We start from the raw sequence: 20,091 nt of genomic DNA, 5'->3' as shown, positions 1-20,091 counted from the left end.
CCTCTTGCCACATGTTCACCATCACATAAACTGTTTCATACAGAACTTACTAGACTCAATAAGAAGAATGTTTACAAAAAATACAAATTTTTTTAGTCAAATGTTTTACGTAAACATAAATCAAAAATGAATGGATGTAGGATAATGTTAAAATGGACATTAGGCAAATCAGTTTGAAGATGTCCTCAGGACGCAGGTTAATCAGGAGAGTTTAACAGCATGGCCCATAAAAACAGGAAATCTCTTAATCAGTTGAATAATCATAACCTTGATAAAACCTCATGCCATGAGGAGCTCTAGATATTACTTTCAGTCCATACAGGCATCCTGCCATAATTTTCATTAATATTTATATCAAAATAATCCAGTGCAACAATTTAAACGGTGAGATTCATGTAGACAATATTACAAAATTTGGTTTCTATTTCCAAGAAATCATGTAGTCTCTAATATCTAATTTATATAACAATTGCAGTTTATACCGAGAAGCAAATACAAGTGATGACACACTGGGTGAAATGCTAATATGGTAGGCATTAAAGTAAATAGTACTCCCAATCACCACTATTTCACAGGGTTAAAGCTTCATGCTACTGCATTTACAAATTCTGATAGCTTTTCACATCACTTCTATGCAATAACAAAAGTACTTGACTGCAGACAACAGACAACAGTAGACACTGGGCACTCTAAATGTGTTAATATGTTACATGTATTTAGTGGCAAGTCCCTTCTTCGACAGTCTAAAACAAAATCAGATGATGTGAACCCAACAGTTAAAAAAGTAAAGCTGTCCCACTACATGCTAAGTAGGCACCTGGGGGGAGAGGAGACATAGCTTAGAAAAAGTGGGACTGCACATCAGCTGTTCATAGATTTAAAAAAGCCTACAACTCTGTTAAGAGAGAAGTTATACAATATTCTCATTGAATTCGGAATACCAAAGAAGCTAGTAAAAATAAAAAAAAGTGAAGTAAAGCTGTCCCACTATGTGCCATGTAGGCCTTGGGGGGAGAGGTTGTATAGCTCCTACTTATTCTTGACCTCGGCACTAGATGGGGGTGGTCAGCATCAAGCCATGGCCGTGCTTTACCACTGGGAAAGGACCCTGGTACCCATTAGATAGGAGGCTGGGTGGGCCCCAGAATGGGTCTGGACTTAGAGGCTAGAGGAAAAATCCTCTGTCCCCCGTCAGGGATTAAACCCAGATCGTCCAGTCTGTAACCAGTCACTATACTGACTGAGTTATGCCAATATTCAACATAAAATTACTTACAATCAAAATAATAAACAGCTGTTGTCTGAATTACCTAACATTATGAATAGTAACGACAAATAATAATCTGCTATCTTATTTCCAACTGACACGATATTCACACTGCTGTTGCATTTATAATTCAAGACAAGCTGTAAAATGTTACCATATGTTACTACTCACTTGTTTTGACATGAAACATGAAAAAAGCAGTAGCAATGATATTCAGATGAGCATGAAGGGATTAAATCTAAAATCAAGATGTTAGCCATGACCTGCAGGTAGGAACACAAAGATGTTGGTGGTATGCCATGAGTTCACACTTTAAAAATATGCTGAATAAATGACCACTGGGAAGAACAAGGACTAAATAAAGGGAAAATACAAAAAACAAAGAAGAATGACCCACCATGGTAAAATAGCATTTATGTGAAAGTAATGTGTCCCCCATTTTGAAACTTTACATTTATTGAATAGCTTCCTAAGTATACTATAGAATCATCGGCATTACACATTTAACAAAACCTATAAGATTTTTTGTGTCATATGACAAAAAGCATTTAAAAATAGCATGTAACAATATTTTTCAATAGCACCTTCTAGAAGAATGGAATGTGTGCAAATATAATGCACAGCTAATTCTTCTGGAGGTATATTTGGGTAAATATAGTAATATTTCCATCCTGATTCAGAAAACTAATACACTTCAATGAGAAAAATGCTCACTTTGACAAGAAGGTCAGACTCTGAAAGTTTAACATGGCAAAAGATGTACTGTACATGTATCCTAATAAATTTCAAATACAAGTAATTCCCAATGACAGTAATTCTTACTGGGAAACTTGCATTAGTTTGCCAAATAGCAAAGCTATTTTCCTTTGCCCATATCACATTTCTTTTTAATTCCTTTACCAACAACCTTCTGTCTCTTTGAGCCACTCCCTCCTGGTGCATGATCATTCACTGCAGCAGGTCGCTTCTTGGCCTGAAAGAAAAATATAATTATACCATACCCATTTTTCCAACAGTATGTGTAGTTGGGCCTCTACTGGAGTGCAGTGCTACGCACATATTTAAAACTACAGTACTGCCTTGTTGGCTTATAAACAACACATGCATACATTACAAACAAATATCTGAAATATGTCGGCATTTACATTTGTAAAGGTAACAGGAACTATAAACACTTACATTCTGTGAATCAATTCTACACATGATTCTGACTACAAGGCAGTCCCACAGAGTTGAAGTTCATCAGATATAACTTTAAAATTCTGCAACACTGAAATGTTTAAATTTTAACATACAAAATGTTGTAGGATTTGAGGTTTTCATGGCGGCGAGTCTAAAGATGGCTGCCTTCTGGGCTGTTGCACCGTGTAGTCTAGTAGAAGTTTACTGATGTTTCAGAGGTCCTTGCTGTTTCCATCATCAGGGCGATGGAGGCAGCAAGGACCTCTGAAACATTGGTATACTTCTACTAGACTACACGGCGCAACAGCCCAGAAGACAGCCATATTTTTACAAAATGTTTCAAACAAAATTTGTACACGTTTATGATCTACCTCAATACAACATTTCACATTTCTAGCTCTAATGGACCATTAATTACTGCCACAAAATTAAAAGCTAAATTAATTTCATCACAATACTATGTTCTTGTTTTACACTGCATAAAAACATACTTTAATAAAACTTTTCGAACCTCTATTACCACGTGACATTGCAGGATATTACATTGTGTAGTGTCAGTTCCATCTCAGAAGTTCACATGGATGCAATGTTGCTACCACTGAAGATAGGAAATAAAAATACATTCTGGTTGTTGTTATGGGAAAAGCAGGACTGCTGGAGTTAGTTGTGGAACAACTTAAGGAATGTAAATATCTCACCTTCTTAATCATTGCATCTTTTGTAATGTCTTCCTCATCTTCCTCCACCTCATCTCCATTTTCATCATCCTGGCCATCACCAACAATGTCTGAATCTTGGTTAAACTTCGATGCACTTTTCTTGATGTTTATAACAGAGTATGGTGTCATGATGCCTTCCTTATTGACTGTCCGGGTAAAAGCTGCTTTAACCTACAAAACCACAGAACAATACGACACTGTTGTAAATCTGACTTATTAATGGGTTCATATAAGATCAGTTAATGGTCACAGTGCAAGGGTAGCTTTGATGCCTACCCCATTTATTTACATACATTACAATGGGTCCACAATTAATTCAACTCAATTACAATGACCACTTAAAACTTTCTTCACACTTTTGAAACACAGTAAATGTCCCATATAATAACAAACCATTTGCCAATATTATGAATCCCTGATATGAAGATTGCATAACAATACAGTGAAACCTCTATCCATCGTTCCCGGAACTATCGTTTTCCCGGATGCATCGTCCGTTTTGTTCGGTCCCGAATACAACCCATATAAAATAATGTTACATTTTCCCGCTTCTATCGTTCCTCGAACTATCGTTTTATCGGATCGATCGTTCAAAAATCTTAGTCCCGGCCCACAATTTTCCCGCAATGATCATTTCTGAGAATTTAAAATGCTGGGTTTAGATATAAATTAATACCGAAAGACGCACAATGTTTTTGGAATAAACAGTAGCGGTAACCTGTTATGTCGCCCAACCAGCACAGATTCTTTTGGAATGAGGGTCAGCGGTGCAGGGGTGATAGTTGGAGTGAATGGCGGTGCCCATTGTCAGAAATTTTACGATTTTAATTTGGGTGCACTCATATTTCGTTCCAGCGATGCCAGATGGCATGTGCAGTGTGAATTTCTTCACAAATGCTTTTATTATAAGTACAAAGGAAAGGCGAGCGAAACTTTTTCATTCTTCTGGTTCATATCGTGTCTTCTACAGCTACGTTTCGTTGAGTTCGGCAGTAATAGTACTTCCATTTTTCCTGTTATAGTCCGCGAAGGTTGAGGGAGCGGTGAGGAAGAGGGAGAAACAACGAATGCGAGCCCGAACTTTGCCGAGTTTTGCCGAAGCACACGCTGCATTGACAAAAGTGAAGTCGTTCTTTTATGCGCATAATATTAGTGAACGTGACGAAGAAAGCATTTTGAACGTGGAAAGGGCTCTGTTTGGCCTAAAACGTAAAGTTTCGACAAACCAGTTATCCATTTAAGACTTTTTTGGTAAAAAGAAGTAACTTTGAAAGAGAAACATTGTTTGTTTTTTTAAAATTTTTAATGCTTTCCCGCATCTATCGTTTTCCCGCATTCATCGTTTTTATTTCCCACCCCCGCCGAAAACGATGCATCGAGGTTTCACTGTACAACAAAATTGAGCTGACAGCTGCACTTATTTACTCTGTGAGTTCATTTATCAAGCTCACTTCATCCCCACTAATCACACAACTGAAATGTCAATATTTGGTTAGTGAGTGGGTCAGTATGTGGCTGTTATTTTCCTTTCTAGGTGTTATGTTGTTATGTGGCACAATGTCATAATCATGAAACTTAGAAGTTATTTATAAGGGCACAGCACATCTGGAACAAACAGCTAAACACACAGTACAACTCAGTTATATCAGTCATATGAAACTGGCTACACAGAATGACACAAAACAGTGTGGGGGCAAAGTCCTTCAGGCAGATCCCTTGCCCTTAAGTCTCAGCATTTAGAAGGATGAGAAACTAAATTCTGACAGTGACTATGTTGATGGCATGAAGCTAAGAGTACAAAGGTAAAGTGCCTCCTGTGGTAAGACAATCAAAAGAGGGTTCATGACAATCAGTAAGGTGCTAGCGTATACATTAGAGTGAACAGACACACAACATGACACCTGAAGCTTGTCTTTCCTCATGAATATAACAAATATTCCACTTAAGACTGTGAATCATCACCTTGCTGTTGACACAAGACAGCGGGTCCTTCTGATTGGGCCACAGACTGATTTCCATGAGACTGTCGATGTCCTCTCTCAGCAGATAGTAGTTCTGCATGATGTGAATTGTGGCAGCAACTCCATCCAAACCATTATTGATTAAGGGACTCACTACTGAGTCTCGCAGATGTGTTAGATAGTCCAAATTAACAGCTTCCTTGCTGCCAGAGATACTGAAACAAACATAAGGTTACTATGAAAAAGCATGTCCATTTACCAAAGGATGGAGGAAAGTTAATGAATATTTCATAATTTTCACCCTTCACTTAAAAAATTCTTCCTTTTATTTAATTAAATACTAGCTACATCAAATATAGATCCCTAAAAGATGTAATTTTTATTAATATTTTATGCCATATGCACAATGAACCATTTTTATAAAACTGCTAAGTTTAAACTGATCTTCACATAATGTAGGGGTAGTAATTCTGGAGGTGAAACAGACAGACAGACATGCGCACATGCAGAGTACCTCCCAAACATGTGACACATACATGGACTGCATACAAAGTGCAAACCATTGAACAGAATATCTAAAAGAAAATGCATACCTCAGCCTCATGTGCATGTGAAGTTCTTGTAGAAGTCGTTCAAACTTACTTCTGCGTGAGTTCTTTCCCAGCCATGCTGGAAAGCTGATCTGGGAAGTAAGGTGGCCTTCCATGATATGACCAGGCAAGACACTTGAAAGCATAGCCTAAACAAATAAGCACATCTTTTGTGGAACACTGCACCACCAGCAGACAATTAGTTCTACACTCTGAATCACACAAATGAGTTCCAAACTACAAAGATACAATCACACATAGGCCTACTGCAGTATTAACATATCTTCATCTAAATGCAATCTCTAAAAATTAGAAGGTGAAATGGAGAATGAAAAAAGAATGGTTAGCATATCATAGCTCATGTCAGTAGCTGTAAAATGAAGTGTTTCAAACAAATCTGACATATATCTGAAAATGGGGTGATGGGAAATGCAGGAATTCAATCTGTTTAACATCTAAAGCACCCAGTCTCAAATACTAACCTGTGTAGGCAACAAACTCCATGCATTTCTACTTCTTATAGACTTCTCTACTATATCCCCTGTGCTGAGACTCTCTGCTGTCTGCGCAACAAGCTCCAAATGTCTCTTTCTGTTGCCCCTGCAATTATGTTTTGTATTAGTCTCAAAAACATTTTGTAATTGGTATAATAAATCTTGCAATCCAATAAACAAGACCTCACCTAACTTTGTGGGGCATCACTGATAAATAGTTCTCTTGCACAAACAGAGGACCCAGACTGTAGTCATGGAAGAAGAGGTCTGACTTGTCATGAATTGACATTGTCTTGTGCGCATCTGCAGAAAACACTTTCTTCAAGACATCCCAAGGACCCTGGAAAATTCAGGATAATCCAAGTTACAGCAAGTAATATTATATATTATAATCATCAAATAATTAAACCTGCTGTTTTGTATGAGTGGTCAGGTTATGGGGGAAAAGTGGCCAGAGCATGAAGCTCACCACTTGCCCGCATCTAGTGTCAAATGTTAGAATGCATGGAGCAATACCTGAACTTCCCCATGCAGAAGCAGTATTTAAGGATACTTAAAATCACATACATGTTGAACTAAAATGACTTGTTCAAAAGGAACAAGCTTTAGAATGAGAATTACCTACAAACTACAAATTATAAATAAGCAATTTATGTTACATCTCAAGGAAGTTCTCTTTATGTGGTAGGCATGACAACATCACAATCCTGTCAACAGTTACACAGCTCCTCATTTAGTCATGCTTGATGCAAAAAACAAACCATCTTGTTAGCTGATTTATTTTCTGGAGGAAGTATTCTTCTAGGGAACTGCCATTCTACAAGTCTCTTTAAAGCATTATTATTGCCATGGTTACCTGGCATTCTTACATTATATGGAATACTTCACCAGTAACCCCTCACTCAAATCTATCCTGAATTTTAAATGGTCCTACATGTTTCTTATATATAAAAAGGAAACTCAGAACTGATGATTTCAGTAGGAGGTTATCACAATATGGCTGTATGTTAGAAGCAAATAATTATTTAAAGACTCATTTCTTATGGTAATTTGTTGAATACTGCACATACCCACCATGTTAAATTTATTAGATGCAAATTTGAAGTTCTAAGCACTCATCATGCTGTAAATGTTAATATAAAAAGATTCCATGCACCAACTGTAGGGATGTGCATAATCTATCTCCAAAAAAAAAATCACATGCCTAGCTTAAATAATTCATTATTTACCACCATGAAACAAAGATAATTACAAAATTCACACAGCTGCCATATTATTGGTTACATTCTACAGAAAAGCCACCTCAACAAGAGGTGAATGTTTTCCAAAAATTTGGGACCATATATTAACTGATCAAATGCATATATAAACATGCTTGGTAATTTTAAACTTAAAAATAAACCAACCAACTTAATATCCTTCTTGGCCTTGTGAGACTCCTCTTTGGCTCTTTCGGTAGAGAGATGTTTATCTTTCACAGACCACATTGACAAGTGATGCAACACTTGGCGAATATCATGATTTGCACCAGTGATTATATCGTTTAAAGCCTCAGGGTGGATTTTTATTCCTTCCTTATAACAAATGGACATCATTGCACCCTGAGAAAGAAAACACACAAACACATGATTAAAAAGGTAGAACAACTCTGGTGGAAATATCAATGGACAGTGATGATTATAAATAAAGACAATTTCTTACACCTTTTAAAGGACCTGCCCAATTGAAAAGCTGCAACTTACCCGTATCTGTTCAACCCTGGGTCTACTAAACTGGAGGTCAAAACAGTAATTTGTGAGACTTCTGATTTTCTGGTGATGGCGATCATTGCACATGCAGATCACTGGTACTCGACAGCTCTTGATCAGCTGGATCAGTTCCTGCATGCCACCTCGATCCTCATTGCCCGCCATACCATCAACTTCATCCATTACCAGAACATGATTTTCTGTTGGTTTTCTTGCTGCAGCACCTTGGATATTGAAATGAATACAATTAATGTCATAGTACAGAAAAAGCCCTCAAAACTAAAAATTCTTATCTAGTACACCAGCCACATCCATGTATTGTATGTTTGTCAACTCTGGTAAGTCTGCCAACCCATCACATAACACAAAAAAAATCTCTTGGGCAAAGACCATAACCAAGTAACCTCTGGTAGCAGGTCTCATATGCTCAACGCTACTAATACCATACAATCCTGTGCCAGGTTCACCAACATTCTATTCTTACAACCTGCTTCCCTAACACCCACTTTAAATGTTCTCTTCCCATCATCCCTTTCTTGGTCTTCCAATTGGCTATTTCAAAGAGGTTTCTTTATCAAAATTCTGTATGCATAAACACTTGTAAATTTGTCTAAATTTGTGGTTCTTAACCCATGGAGCACAGCCCTTAGTAGGGAATGTGAGGATTGACAGAGTGGGCACTAAAATCTGCTTTATAATGACAACTTACAGGTGACACAGTCAATGAAATGGTACAGCCTACCAGAACGTGAAACATAATAAACTGAATGAAAAAGTCAAGTCAAACCCAGCACATGTGCACATACATACCTAATGTGGGGCTGGAATTACCCACATTCACAAAACTTTACCTTTGTCCAAGGCGAGAGAAAGGAATTTCATGCAAAAGAATCCATGCTGGATGTGGACAGACATGAACCCAGGACCTTCAGTACAGAGATGCAGCACCTAACCTCCAAAATATTAGCATTAAGTGCATATGCATGATACTGCCTGTTGCATACTGACTCACCCTGAAAATATCCAGACAGTGACTTGTTGCTAAGCAGCTCAGAAACTTCTTCATGCAGTAATTTTTTTGATCTTGTATCCGACGCATTGAACTCCACAATATCAAATCCAAGTTCCTTACAGACAAGATGCACTGTTGTTGTTTTCCCTGTTAACAGTTTTACAAATAGGAAATAAAGATTTTCTTGTTTTCACACGGAATGACAGACTTCTGGTATCATAATATCTACATGTGCAATGAAGTATTTTCAGGTGATTGAAAATGTCAATTTCTAACAATTCTGAGACAAAGGCAGTCTCTGAAATGAAAGTTCATTCCATACTTACATAAATGATCAGCCAAGAAGACGTCATTGCTTTCAGTCACCACAAAAGCTTTCCAATATAAGTTGTGGACTGTCTGACAGGTTTCATTAAACTTCGTATAAACACCATGCCACACCCCCTTTAACAAACTCCATGGAGCTGAGTCCTCCTTCAGATTCTAATAGTCACTCACCTCACAATGCCCTTCCTTATCATGATTGCAACAGCATGCCCCTAGACCCTATCCTGAGCCAGACAAATCCAGTTTACATACTCCCATACCATTTCCTTAAGATACATTTTCATGTTACGCTCCTATTAATCCCCACCTACACACCACCAGTAATGCCAAAAGGCAGCACAACTTAATGTTGGGCCATGATGTTCAGTACTGCAAAAATTATATGTTCCACTATTGTCATATTTCTGTAAAATACAAAACAGTAAGGCTGCTGGAAAAAGTCTCCTTATGTTTCAGTTTGGTGGTGATAGCTAACACAATATTGTCAGGGTGACATGGCATGCATGGGTGGGGCATGAGGTGTGCACCGGGTACTGATCAGGAAGCCTGAGGGGAAGAGACTGCTGGGGAAACTTAGACGTAGATGGGAAGATAATCTCAGGAGGAATCTATGGGAGATAGGAGTTGAAGGAGAATGGATTTTGTTGGCACAGGACAGGGACTGATGCACAGGTTTGGTTAATTCGGTGATGAACCCTCGGGTTCCGTTAGTTAGTTAGTTAGTTAGTTCGGTGATATCTAAAAAAAACCATCAGCACTGGGCATAGGATTGAAAGTTTGAAACTTTGTATGAAACATTTTCCTCATGTATTGAAAGTTATAAACAAGTTCTACCTCATAAATTTCACATAGGAGTGGAAACTGCTCAATTATATACAGTTTCTACTATCCTCATCACACAGACTGAAGCATTTAAAAGAAAGTGGACATCATAATTTCTTCCCAAAACTTCATTTTAAGAAATGACAGGGTTCCTACCCCATGCAGCAGAAACTATGAAACCAAACTGATACTTACCAACACCTGGGGGACCTGATAACAATGCAGCTTTGAAGAAATTACCAGTATCATCTTTTGCCCATGGACCTATTAAAAATAAACACGTAGTTTGAGCAAGCACTGTTGTCACAGCAAATGAATATACTGAGCCTGTACATTCCTGCTAATGCCAATAAACGTAGCCTATCTGCTTTTGTGATTTCTTAACAGGTATCTCAGAAGATATGATGGTATACAGCAGTTTCTGAACCTTTCCTGACTTACAGCCCAGTAGAGCAGCAGTGGGGTTCCCTATATGTCTCACATTATACGGTATGAATAAATATAAATTGTACTCTATTATGTGCTAATAAAATAAAACAAATTTCACAATCATATTAAACATTATGCAGGAACCGGGACAGCTCAGTCAGTATAATGACCAGCTACAAGCGGGACGAACAGGGTTCGATCCCCGACAGAGACACGATTTTTCCTCTATCCTCCATGTCCAGACCGACTCTGGGGCCCATCCAGCCTCCTATCCAATGGGTACCGGGGTCCCTTCCCAGGGGTAATGAAAGGCCGAGGTGTGAAGCTGACCACTCACCCCTATCTAGTGCTGAGGTAAAGAATGGGTATGAGCTATACCTCCTCTCCCTCCAAGCGGCCTATGTGGCATGTAGTGGGCCTTTTTTACATTTTCTAAACATTAGGCGAGTCTAATGCAAAGGTTAAGAAGTCATCAGTCTTTACCACTATTCCATGATGCTATAATACAGAACTCAGAACATAGTGTTGAATGTTGTGCTCCAGTCCCCCACCCTTCACCCTTTAAGTTACAGAGTACTCACTTGGCCGTACAAGCTTCTTCTTTCCTGAGTGGTTAGAATGCCATCCCTGCAGCCAACTGACCAATTTCTTCACATTGCTGCGGTCACCTTGCTGACCTATGATCTGCTTGGTAGACAAAGGCTTATACTTATCAGCCCAGAGAGAATGCTGATGAAAGGTGCTGTCCCCAGATTCTGCAGGTGATGGAATACTCCATTTTTCTGGAATTTTAAAGAAGCAAACTGATATTTAAGCAACAAACTACAGAATAAAAACAATGAACACCTTTACTGCCTCACACCTTGCTTGTCTAGCAGTTACATAAGGAAACAATACTGTCAGAAATGATAACATGATAGTTACTTTAAACTAGTAAAGAAATTAACATAAAAACAGATGCAGACAGCCATAAAACAGACAAAGTCATCCAACAGGTATTTCACTTATGAATCCTATCTCAATAGATGTAATTTGTCATGAACAGAATAATAAATACATCTGTAGCATTGGGAGGTGCATTCAAACCAACCACTGCATCTTCACAGATCAAAATCTGGTATGTAATTACATACAAAAATTTTGAAATTTACTGTGCAGTTACTTATGAAATAATAAATTAACTATTAACTGTACTTGAATCAATATTTTTCTTTGTTGCCTTTTTTCAATAGCAGGCATTACTTGAAATAAATACTGTGAGTGCCTAGTTCAAGTACAACAGTATATGAATATCTACAGTAAAATAATAGCTATACTGTAATTCATTTTGATTTTAAACAACAAATCAACATTATATTCAAAACAGAATTAGTAAAATACAGGAAAGACTTCAGCTCAAAACTTGGCTTCCCATTCTGGCATTATAAATTACACTTGTGCTTTGCAATGCTGATGGCGCAGGATAGTTCAGTCAGACATTTCAAGTGCAGGTACATAACTACAGATCAACACTGTATCATATTCATATCTAATGCTAAATTATAACTCAAAATAGCAAACATGACACTCCTGCTGTCTATCTTTAAAACCTACTTATAATGGTATTCCAAGTATCCTACCATATTTGTTTAATAGAGGCAGGTACATACCCCATCTATATATGATTCAAATCACAATTATCCTGTAGCTCATCAAAATATGTTGTCAATGGTCAGTCTTAGTCTTTTCTCATTTGTTACAGAAATATTCCTTCTCAATTAAATTCCAGGAAGCACAGAAAGAAACAAAATCAAATGAAAAAACAGAACATACAGAAGCAGGCAGTCCGCTCGAATACTGACCATTAAATCCATCTTTTTTATTCTTGCTTCCACACTGAGAAATTTCTAATTATTAAGATAATTACTTTTTATTTTACATTCTTATAAGCAAAGACATATTCCAATAAAGACAGTTTCTATTTTTGGCAGATTTCACTGTACTCAGCTGGCTTTTGCAAGATAGGGAGTACTGACAATATAGTATTGTATAGTAATTACCAGGCATTGATGTTTTTCCTTTCTTAATAGTCTGCAATGGCTTTATACCCAATTCACATGTACTATCATTTGAGCACAATTTACCATTTCTTTTAATCTCATCATCCTTATCAATATGTTTCTTCAACTTTTTTCTCAGCATTTCTGAACTGTCTGGTGGTCCTGATTTTGTTCGAATCAGATCAAACAGCCCATCCTCAGTTAGCTGCGTTGTGTTTAATTTTATTGCCTATAAACAAGAAAGTATATATTTACAGCACTTGCCTTGGAATTTTTGATGTGTCCTCATAACCCCACATCCTCACCCATGCAATTTCAACAGTACTGAAGCTTCAGAAACTACAATTACTGCATATTTTGGTAACCACAAAATGTTCTAACACTTATTTTTTCTGTGTTTATATTCATGAACAAAAGGAATCTGTATTATTCATGAAAACAGCTAGTGGCCAGCTACACCTGAGAACTTCTCCTCTATCAGACAAAGATATGTGAAACAGAATATGGTACCTTCTCTATTTTTGCTGGCCCAGGTTCATCTCCCACTACAAGGTAGCTAGTGTTGCGGCTGACACTGGAAGTCACACGACCACCACACTGTTTAACGAGAGCAGTCACCTGTTCCCGATCTATTGTCTCCAACACTCCGCTCACAACAAACACCAGTCCCGACAAGCAACCTGGTTTTCCCTGCGGAAATAAAACACGAAACAATAGTTGAACTTGTATTGTTGCATCAACTGCACTTGTTATGTCGGTAAGGGTACAACAAATAGGTTAGTACAGTAACTTCAGGAACCACCCGGAACAAATACTGGTCCAAATTTCAGCTATACATACTGAGGTTTCTCAATATCTCCAGACAAATACTAGGATGGGCCACAACTGTCTCCTTCCAAATCCTTACCTGCTCCAGCTCCCCTGCAGTTTAAACACATCAGTCAGTCAGTCATGAAAGACTTGGTTCTGGCTGGTGCAGAGATGCAAGCATTACAATTGAAGTAGTGTCTACAACACTGCATATCAAAGTATGAACTTAATGTAGTACCTGTGGTACTGCCTTCCCCCCTGGATTTTTTGGGCCCTCTCGTTGTAGATATCTTTGGTACTGTGCTGCGTGTTGTTTCTTCCTCTCAAATACATCATCACTGGAGCTACTATCAGCAGGCAGCAAACTTCTGACATCTTCCTGCTTATTATTACCTTCATTTCTCACATGCTGGTTTACATCTATACATTTTTTATTTTTCTTGGGCAAATCTGAAGAAGTTCTAGCCTGGGAACTCAATCTGGTAGCTTCTTTCTCCTTGTTTTCCTTCTTGTCATTTAATAATTCTTTATCATTTTTACTCTGTCTCTCTTCTGTAACATTTCTGGGCATATTATACAATACAACAACACTTTCACTTAATTCTGAAGTATGCAGTCCATCTTTCTCTTTTTCTTTCTTATGAGCTTTTTCCTTTTCCTTTTTACACACAAGTTTCTGTTCATTCAGTTCCTGTAATGTTGCTTCAAAATCCGAATTTGCATGCTGATTCTCCAATTTGGGCTTAACATCTTCCATGACCTGCAAATAAACAGAACAGTAAGACATACCACGATTATTCAGATGAAGTATGGAAATGAATCAGAAAATCTGTTACTTGATACGGACACAGAAATACAACAGCTTCAACAAGGAAAAGCATACAAATACTTACGAATTGAGGAAGAAGATGGCATACAACATCAACAAATGAAAGATAAACTGAAGAAGGAAAATAATGGAAGATTAAGGATGATACTGAAATCTGAATTGAATGCCAGAAACAAAATCACTACCATAAATGCATTAGCACTTCCAGCACTGAGGTATGGTTTTGGAATAATTTTCTGGAGACTGGAAGAACTGCAGAAAATTAACAGAAAAACTAGGAAAACATTGACAATATATGGGATGCATCAACTAAAAGCAGACACGGATAGAATTTACGTAAAGAGAAAAAAATGGGGAAGAGGACTGGCACAAATTGAAGCAGCATACAAAAGTGAAATAGTCAATATTGCAGAGTATTTGCATATAAAGCATCAAAAGGATCCATATATAAATATTATAAAATCAAATGATAATTCCCAAGCAATAATGAATTCAATAACTACAACAGCATCAAAAATCAAAGAAGAACTAAATTATAAAGATGAAATCAATAACACAGATAGAGGAAAACAACGCATTAAGTCATTGATTCAAGAAAGTAAACAGAAAAACTGGGAGAACAAAATAATGCATGGGCAGTATCTCCGAAGTTTAGACAGACAACTTACAAGTAAGAAGACACATTTTTATGGTTAACAAAAGGAGATCTGAAAGGGGGGGAAAAGGTCAAATTATAGGAGCACATGACCAGGCGCTAAACGCTAAATATTATTCTGCCAAAATATTAAAAAAAAATACAGACAGCAAATGTAGATTATGTCAGCAAAGTGAGGAAATGACAGATCACATTGTGTCTGGATGCCCAGTGCTAGTAAAATAGCAATATATACAATGACATGATCGTGTCTGTCCTCAGTTACATTTTAACATAGGCAGGAAAGTAGGGGTAAAATTAAAGATGCATTTGTATGAATACATCCCAAAGGCAGTAGAGCCAAGTCAGGATAACCAAATAACTATTTTGTGGAATCAACAAGTCAGAACAGACAGAACTATTCCAAATAACAAACCAGATATTATAATCCAAAACAAAAATGGAACTTGCCTCTTAATTGATATAGCAATACCAACTGACAGGAATGTAATTAAGAAGGAATCGGAGAAGATCTTGAAATACAAGGACCTTCTCATTGAAATATAGCGAATGTGGAAAGTAAAAGCAAAAGTAATTCCAATAATTATAGGAGCAAGTGGAATGGTCTCCTAGTAACTCAAAAAATATTTGGTCAATATCCTGGGTGAACACGAATTTAGGGAACTTCAGAAAACCACCATTCTAGGAACAAAATACATCATTCAAAAGACACTGACAGAAAATATACAGTAATACCTCACAATAAATCTATATAACACATGTAACACAAATAAAAAACAAAATGTATTTCAGAAACAGCTGCTCACCATCTACCCCAGGTGCAAGGTTTGTCTCAGGTACATAAAAATACCCCGTAAAATGGTAAATAAATGGAATAATAATAATTATAACAACAGCAACGATTCCTGAGATCAGTTATAAGAATTTTCCCAATAACATTTAATATAGACCCAACAAAAAAGTTTTGGTGAAATCCATTTACTAGTTTTGCATGAAAGCAATCCATCAATTTTGCATATTTAGGAAGAATTTATGGAGATACTTTTAAGAACAGAAGTCAAAACTACTGAGTCATTCGAATTTGCTTAAACTGTGTGTTACAATACATATTATATGAATCCACGAAACACTTGTACTAGAAAAACAACCCTTTACCTTACCTTGTTTTTTTCTGCACATTTCCTAGATAAAGTTCTTTTAACCTGACTGTAACCAAACACATCTCCTACATCCACAGGTTTCAATTCAGACTTGCATGAATACTTATCATTCTTTTCCTTTCCATTTCTGGCACAACTACCTGCAATAAATTAATCTGTCAGTCAGACTACAACGCAAGATTCAGTGTCATTAAAGAAAACTTGTGCTTAAGCACTGGGACACTCATGCACACAAATGGGGGGAGTTACAGTACAGCTCCATGCAATCTTAACGTCAGCACTAAACAGGAGGTAAATGGTCAGCTTCATGCCTCAGCCACTTTTATCCTTGAAGAAAGAACCCCAATACTAACAATACAGGAGGCTAGGTGGGCCCCAGAGCCTGTTTGGTTGTTGTGATGAGAAAAAATCTGCCTTGCCAAAATAATTGAGAAATTTCAATTTTACTACAGAAAAAGAACATGGAGAATGTGAGAAATCTCTCAGAACACAACATGGTAACATCAGAAATAGAATATTTTAAAAGTAACCACCAGTAATACCTCAAACTAAAGCCCTTCTTGAGAAACTAACATTCACACAGCTGATCAATGAATTACTTTTATTGATCTGAAAGATTAATTAAATTGTTCACAAGAGCCCATCACTGCACCCCATCCTGAACCAGTTGATTTAAGTTCACACCCTAACACACTCCTCTCTAAGATTATATTACCCTCCCACATACAACAGGTCACCTCTGATAATTTTTGGTTAAGAGTACAATTTATGAAGCTCCTCTTTAGGCAATTTATTGCAGCCTCCAGTTACTTCCTCACAATGGATTTCAACACAATACTTATGAGATATTTACCTTTGTCAGATGTTCAACAAAACATGGTAATACAGTGGGAAAGTAATCAGCTCACAAATAATGGAATTCACTCTGGTTTTATATTCATTGTTCTTCAGACAATATTTAGTCACCTGGAATGGAGGATAACCCTGCCAAATGCATATAGACTTTAGGAAACCCCACACATCAGAGATGATCACAGCACAAGATTCTCACTAAATCTGGTAAAACCACAAAACAATTTAGGTTAATTAAAGTAGGTTTAAAAAATATATATTGAGAAACATACAGTCACCATTTGTCTATGTTTTTCCAGTTCAGATTGGTATTGGTATTGGCATTTTAATTCACTCTTAGAATATGCATTAGAAAGATCCAAACAAACTGGAATGGTTTGCAACTAAATAGGACATATTTCTTTCTGTCTATGCTGATATTAATTTACCGGGAAAAATTGTTTTAAAAAAAGTCAATAGACAAATAGTATGTTCTGTATACAAGCAACCACAGAGAAAATTAGACATGTTCATTGTTCACATCTCATCACCAGACTGCAAGGCAAAACCATCATATTATATAACGAAAGCAGATTCCTTTGAATATGTGGCAAAGTTAAAATATTTGGAAAGAACAGTAACAAGTCAAAGTTAAAATCTCAACAATTCAGAATCTTCTATCTGAAAACATAAAAATTAGAATAAGATATGTATGTCTTTAATTCCACCCACTGTTTTGTATGGATGTGAAACCTGATCTCTCATATTAAGGGAAGAACACTGACTGAAGGTGTCTGGGAACAGGATGCTGAAAACAATATTTGGACCTAAGAGATAGGAAGCAATGTGAGACTGAGACAAATGCATAACAATAAGTCAAAACTTGTCTCTTCAACAAATATTGTTAGGATTATCAAATGAATGAGGGTGTATGATGTATGGGAGACAAGAAACAGTTTTGGTCAAAAAAGCTAAAGGCGAAAGATCACTTTGAAGACCTAGGCATGGATGTGAGGAGAGTATTAAAATGGATCTTTAAGGTACAGGGTAGGAGCAGATGGATTGGATTAATGTGTATCACACTAGGGATCAGTGCAGGCTCTTGCGAACACAATACCTTTGGGTTCATGAAATATAATAGATATTTTGACTAACTGAGCAACTATTACTTTCTCAAGAATGACTCTGCTCCATGGAATTAAATCAAAAGGCTAAGTGTAAATTGCAGATTTAGAAACTCCCTCATTTTGCAACTGTCTCCGTCCTCCTACTACTTCATCTTTGATTTAACTATTATCAGCAGTTTGTTTAGATTAGATTAGATGCATTCCAAGAATCCTAAATAATCAGGATCTGGAACATGCCAGTGTACAAATAAACACAATATGCTATTCATGCTTAACAATGTAAGTTATCATACACAACAAACATAAATGCTTAAAATGCAATACCTATAAAGAAATATCAAATACAATAAAATAAAATAAAACAGAAAAGGCCACTAAAGCTACATGATACACTTAATTCTAACATAAAAGACAGGAACCCATAATTAACTGGCAATAAATTTTAAAATTATAAACACAATTAACAATCTCTTACAAACTATGTAAGAGAAATTCATCACAGCACAGGAAATATGTGCTAAACAGAATTTGTGAAATGCTAACTGAAACATGTCTTCTACTCGCTGATATTATGCACCTTTTTTGGCACAGCCCATGATCAGCAAATAGCCAGTGCATATAATGGTTGTGCCTAATACCGACTTTATAAAGCTCTGAGTTTGACTGGAAAATTTCAAAGTGATCTACCACAAATGTCTTCTCCTTCTTTACTTCAGGGATTAGGCTAAAGCCTGTTCTAACTTCACTCATTCCACCCTTTCCACAGTCTTCCTTGGTCAAGCATCCTTTAGGTTTGTATTTTAAAATTTGTTTTGATATCCTTTCATCTGGCATTGTGCCTAAGTGATCCATCCATTTTGCACAAATGTCATGACAGCAAATACATAATCAGAAGAAAGATGCAACATGAAAAATCTGTTAAACCTCTAAACAACTCATGTCTTTTAGCACCTGCCTTAATTCTAATCAGTTTCAAGAACTGTTCACTGAATTACCCAGGATGTAACATACAAAATGACCAAGTCAATGTATATGAGTATACTGACTTCAATAGTTCCATACTAGTAAAAAGTAAAGGAATGCTTAAAGAGATCTCATTGCATCTGATCTATGTGACTTTCCAAATTTAATGGACTGCCAATTTGTAAACCAAGGAACTTTGTAGTTTTAGTTCCTGGGCATATCAGTTACAGTATATTCACATCCACTTATGGTTTGTTATTGGTGACAGATGTTAGAAAGTTTGGTTTGTCAAAATTTAAAATGAGTTTTTTTTGCTACAAATCCAACCAATTCCAAAGCACAATAACACTCACCTGAGAAATCACAATTTCCTTTATGATTTTTCACCTTCGTCGGCAAGAATTCCTCTTCGGAATCAGAATCGAGAACTTGCCTCTTACGTTTCACTTCTCGCTTATTTTTATCTTTCTTCCCATTTCCGGCAGTAGGTAAAAAATACGATCGTATATCCTACAGAGAATCAAATTTAGAATTCTGTTAAATTATTGAAACGTTAACCCAAGATTCCACACAGACCTTTATCGCGCTTCTCTGAAACCCGCTTATTGAAATTGGCATTTGGCTATACAGCTCCACAACTCTATTACCTAATTTACTACTGCATTGTTTGTCTTTTTCAATAATATACTTACGTGTGACATGCTGAGTATTTTACTTTAGAACAATATTCGTAATTAAACCTTTCCTAATGCACCTCACCACATACATTTTAGTTACAGGGCATGGTTCATGTGAAAAAATGCGAATAAACACTCATCACAGAACAAACGTTATGTTATTGCACACACCGTGCACATTTAGGTTGGTATTATCGTTTCAGGTTCTACCACACATAATACCAACATAAGGCCCTTACCCTGCCTGTACATCTCTGTGTTTTTGAGTGTCGTAATTTTCACAGTTCTGTAATTTTCTATCTGTGAATCCAACCATGTGATCGACTTCTCTGCCATTGATTTGTTGTAATGTTATCGATGATGATAAATCTATGTTAACATTACGACCATAATCCACCGGGGATGTGAATTAGCCGAAACATGTAGGGTTTTATGATATGAATAAATAA

General features: G+C 36.8%; 1 protein-coding gene across 2 annotated transcripts; it reads right to left on the bottom strand.

Moving 5' to 3' along the window:
• Positions 1-1,664: 1,664 nt before the first annotated feature.
• On the bottom strand, positions 1,665-19,815 carry Gnf1 (germ line transcription factor 1). 2 transcript variants are annotated; one of them, XM_022063732.2, is made up of 17 exons: positions 19,658-19,815; positions 19,319-19,475; positions 16,045-16,184; positions 13,639-14,160; positions 13,101-13,280; positions 12,591-12,819; positions 11,133-11,333; positions 10,318-10,386; positions 8,974-9,120; positions 7,956-8,185; positions 7,620-7,814; positions 6,402-6,553; positions 6,202-6,319; positions 5,723-5,868; positions 5,131-5,344; positions 3,148-3,339; positions 1,665-2,240 (listed from the first exon to the last, which is right to left on the bottom strand). In XM_022063732.2, exons 1-17 carry the CDS (start codon positions 19,664-19,666, stop codon positions 2,124-2,126), a joined length of 3,018 nt encoding a protein of 1,005 aa, XP_021919424.1. In that variant the 5' UTR covers positions 19,667-19,815; the 3' UTR covers positions 1,665-2,123. The 2 variants fall into 2 exon arrangements, with proteins under 2 accessions (XP_021919424.1, XP_021919425.1); XM_022063733.2 differs by having other exon boundaries at positions 12,675-12,819.
• Between the last annotated feature and the right edge of the window lie 276 nt (positions 19,816-20,091).

This window comes from Zootermopsis nevadensis, unplaced genomic scaffold, assembly GCF_977971745.1.
Source record: "Zootermopsis nevadensis isolate Lab colony 2312 unplaced genomic scaffold, Znev_1.0 Znev_ptg000007l, whole genome shotgun sequence".
Classification (NCBI taxonomy): domain Eukaryota; kingdom Metazoa; phylum Arthropoda; class Insecta; order Blattodea; family Termopsidae; genus Zootermopsis; species Zootermopsis nevadensis.
The sequence above is the reverse complement of the archived record's forward strand: the minus strand, read 5'-3'. Positions and strand labels throughout refer to the sequence as shown.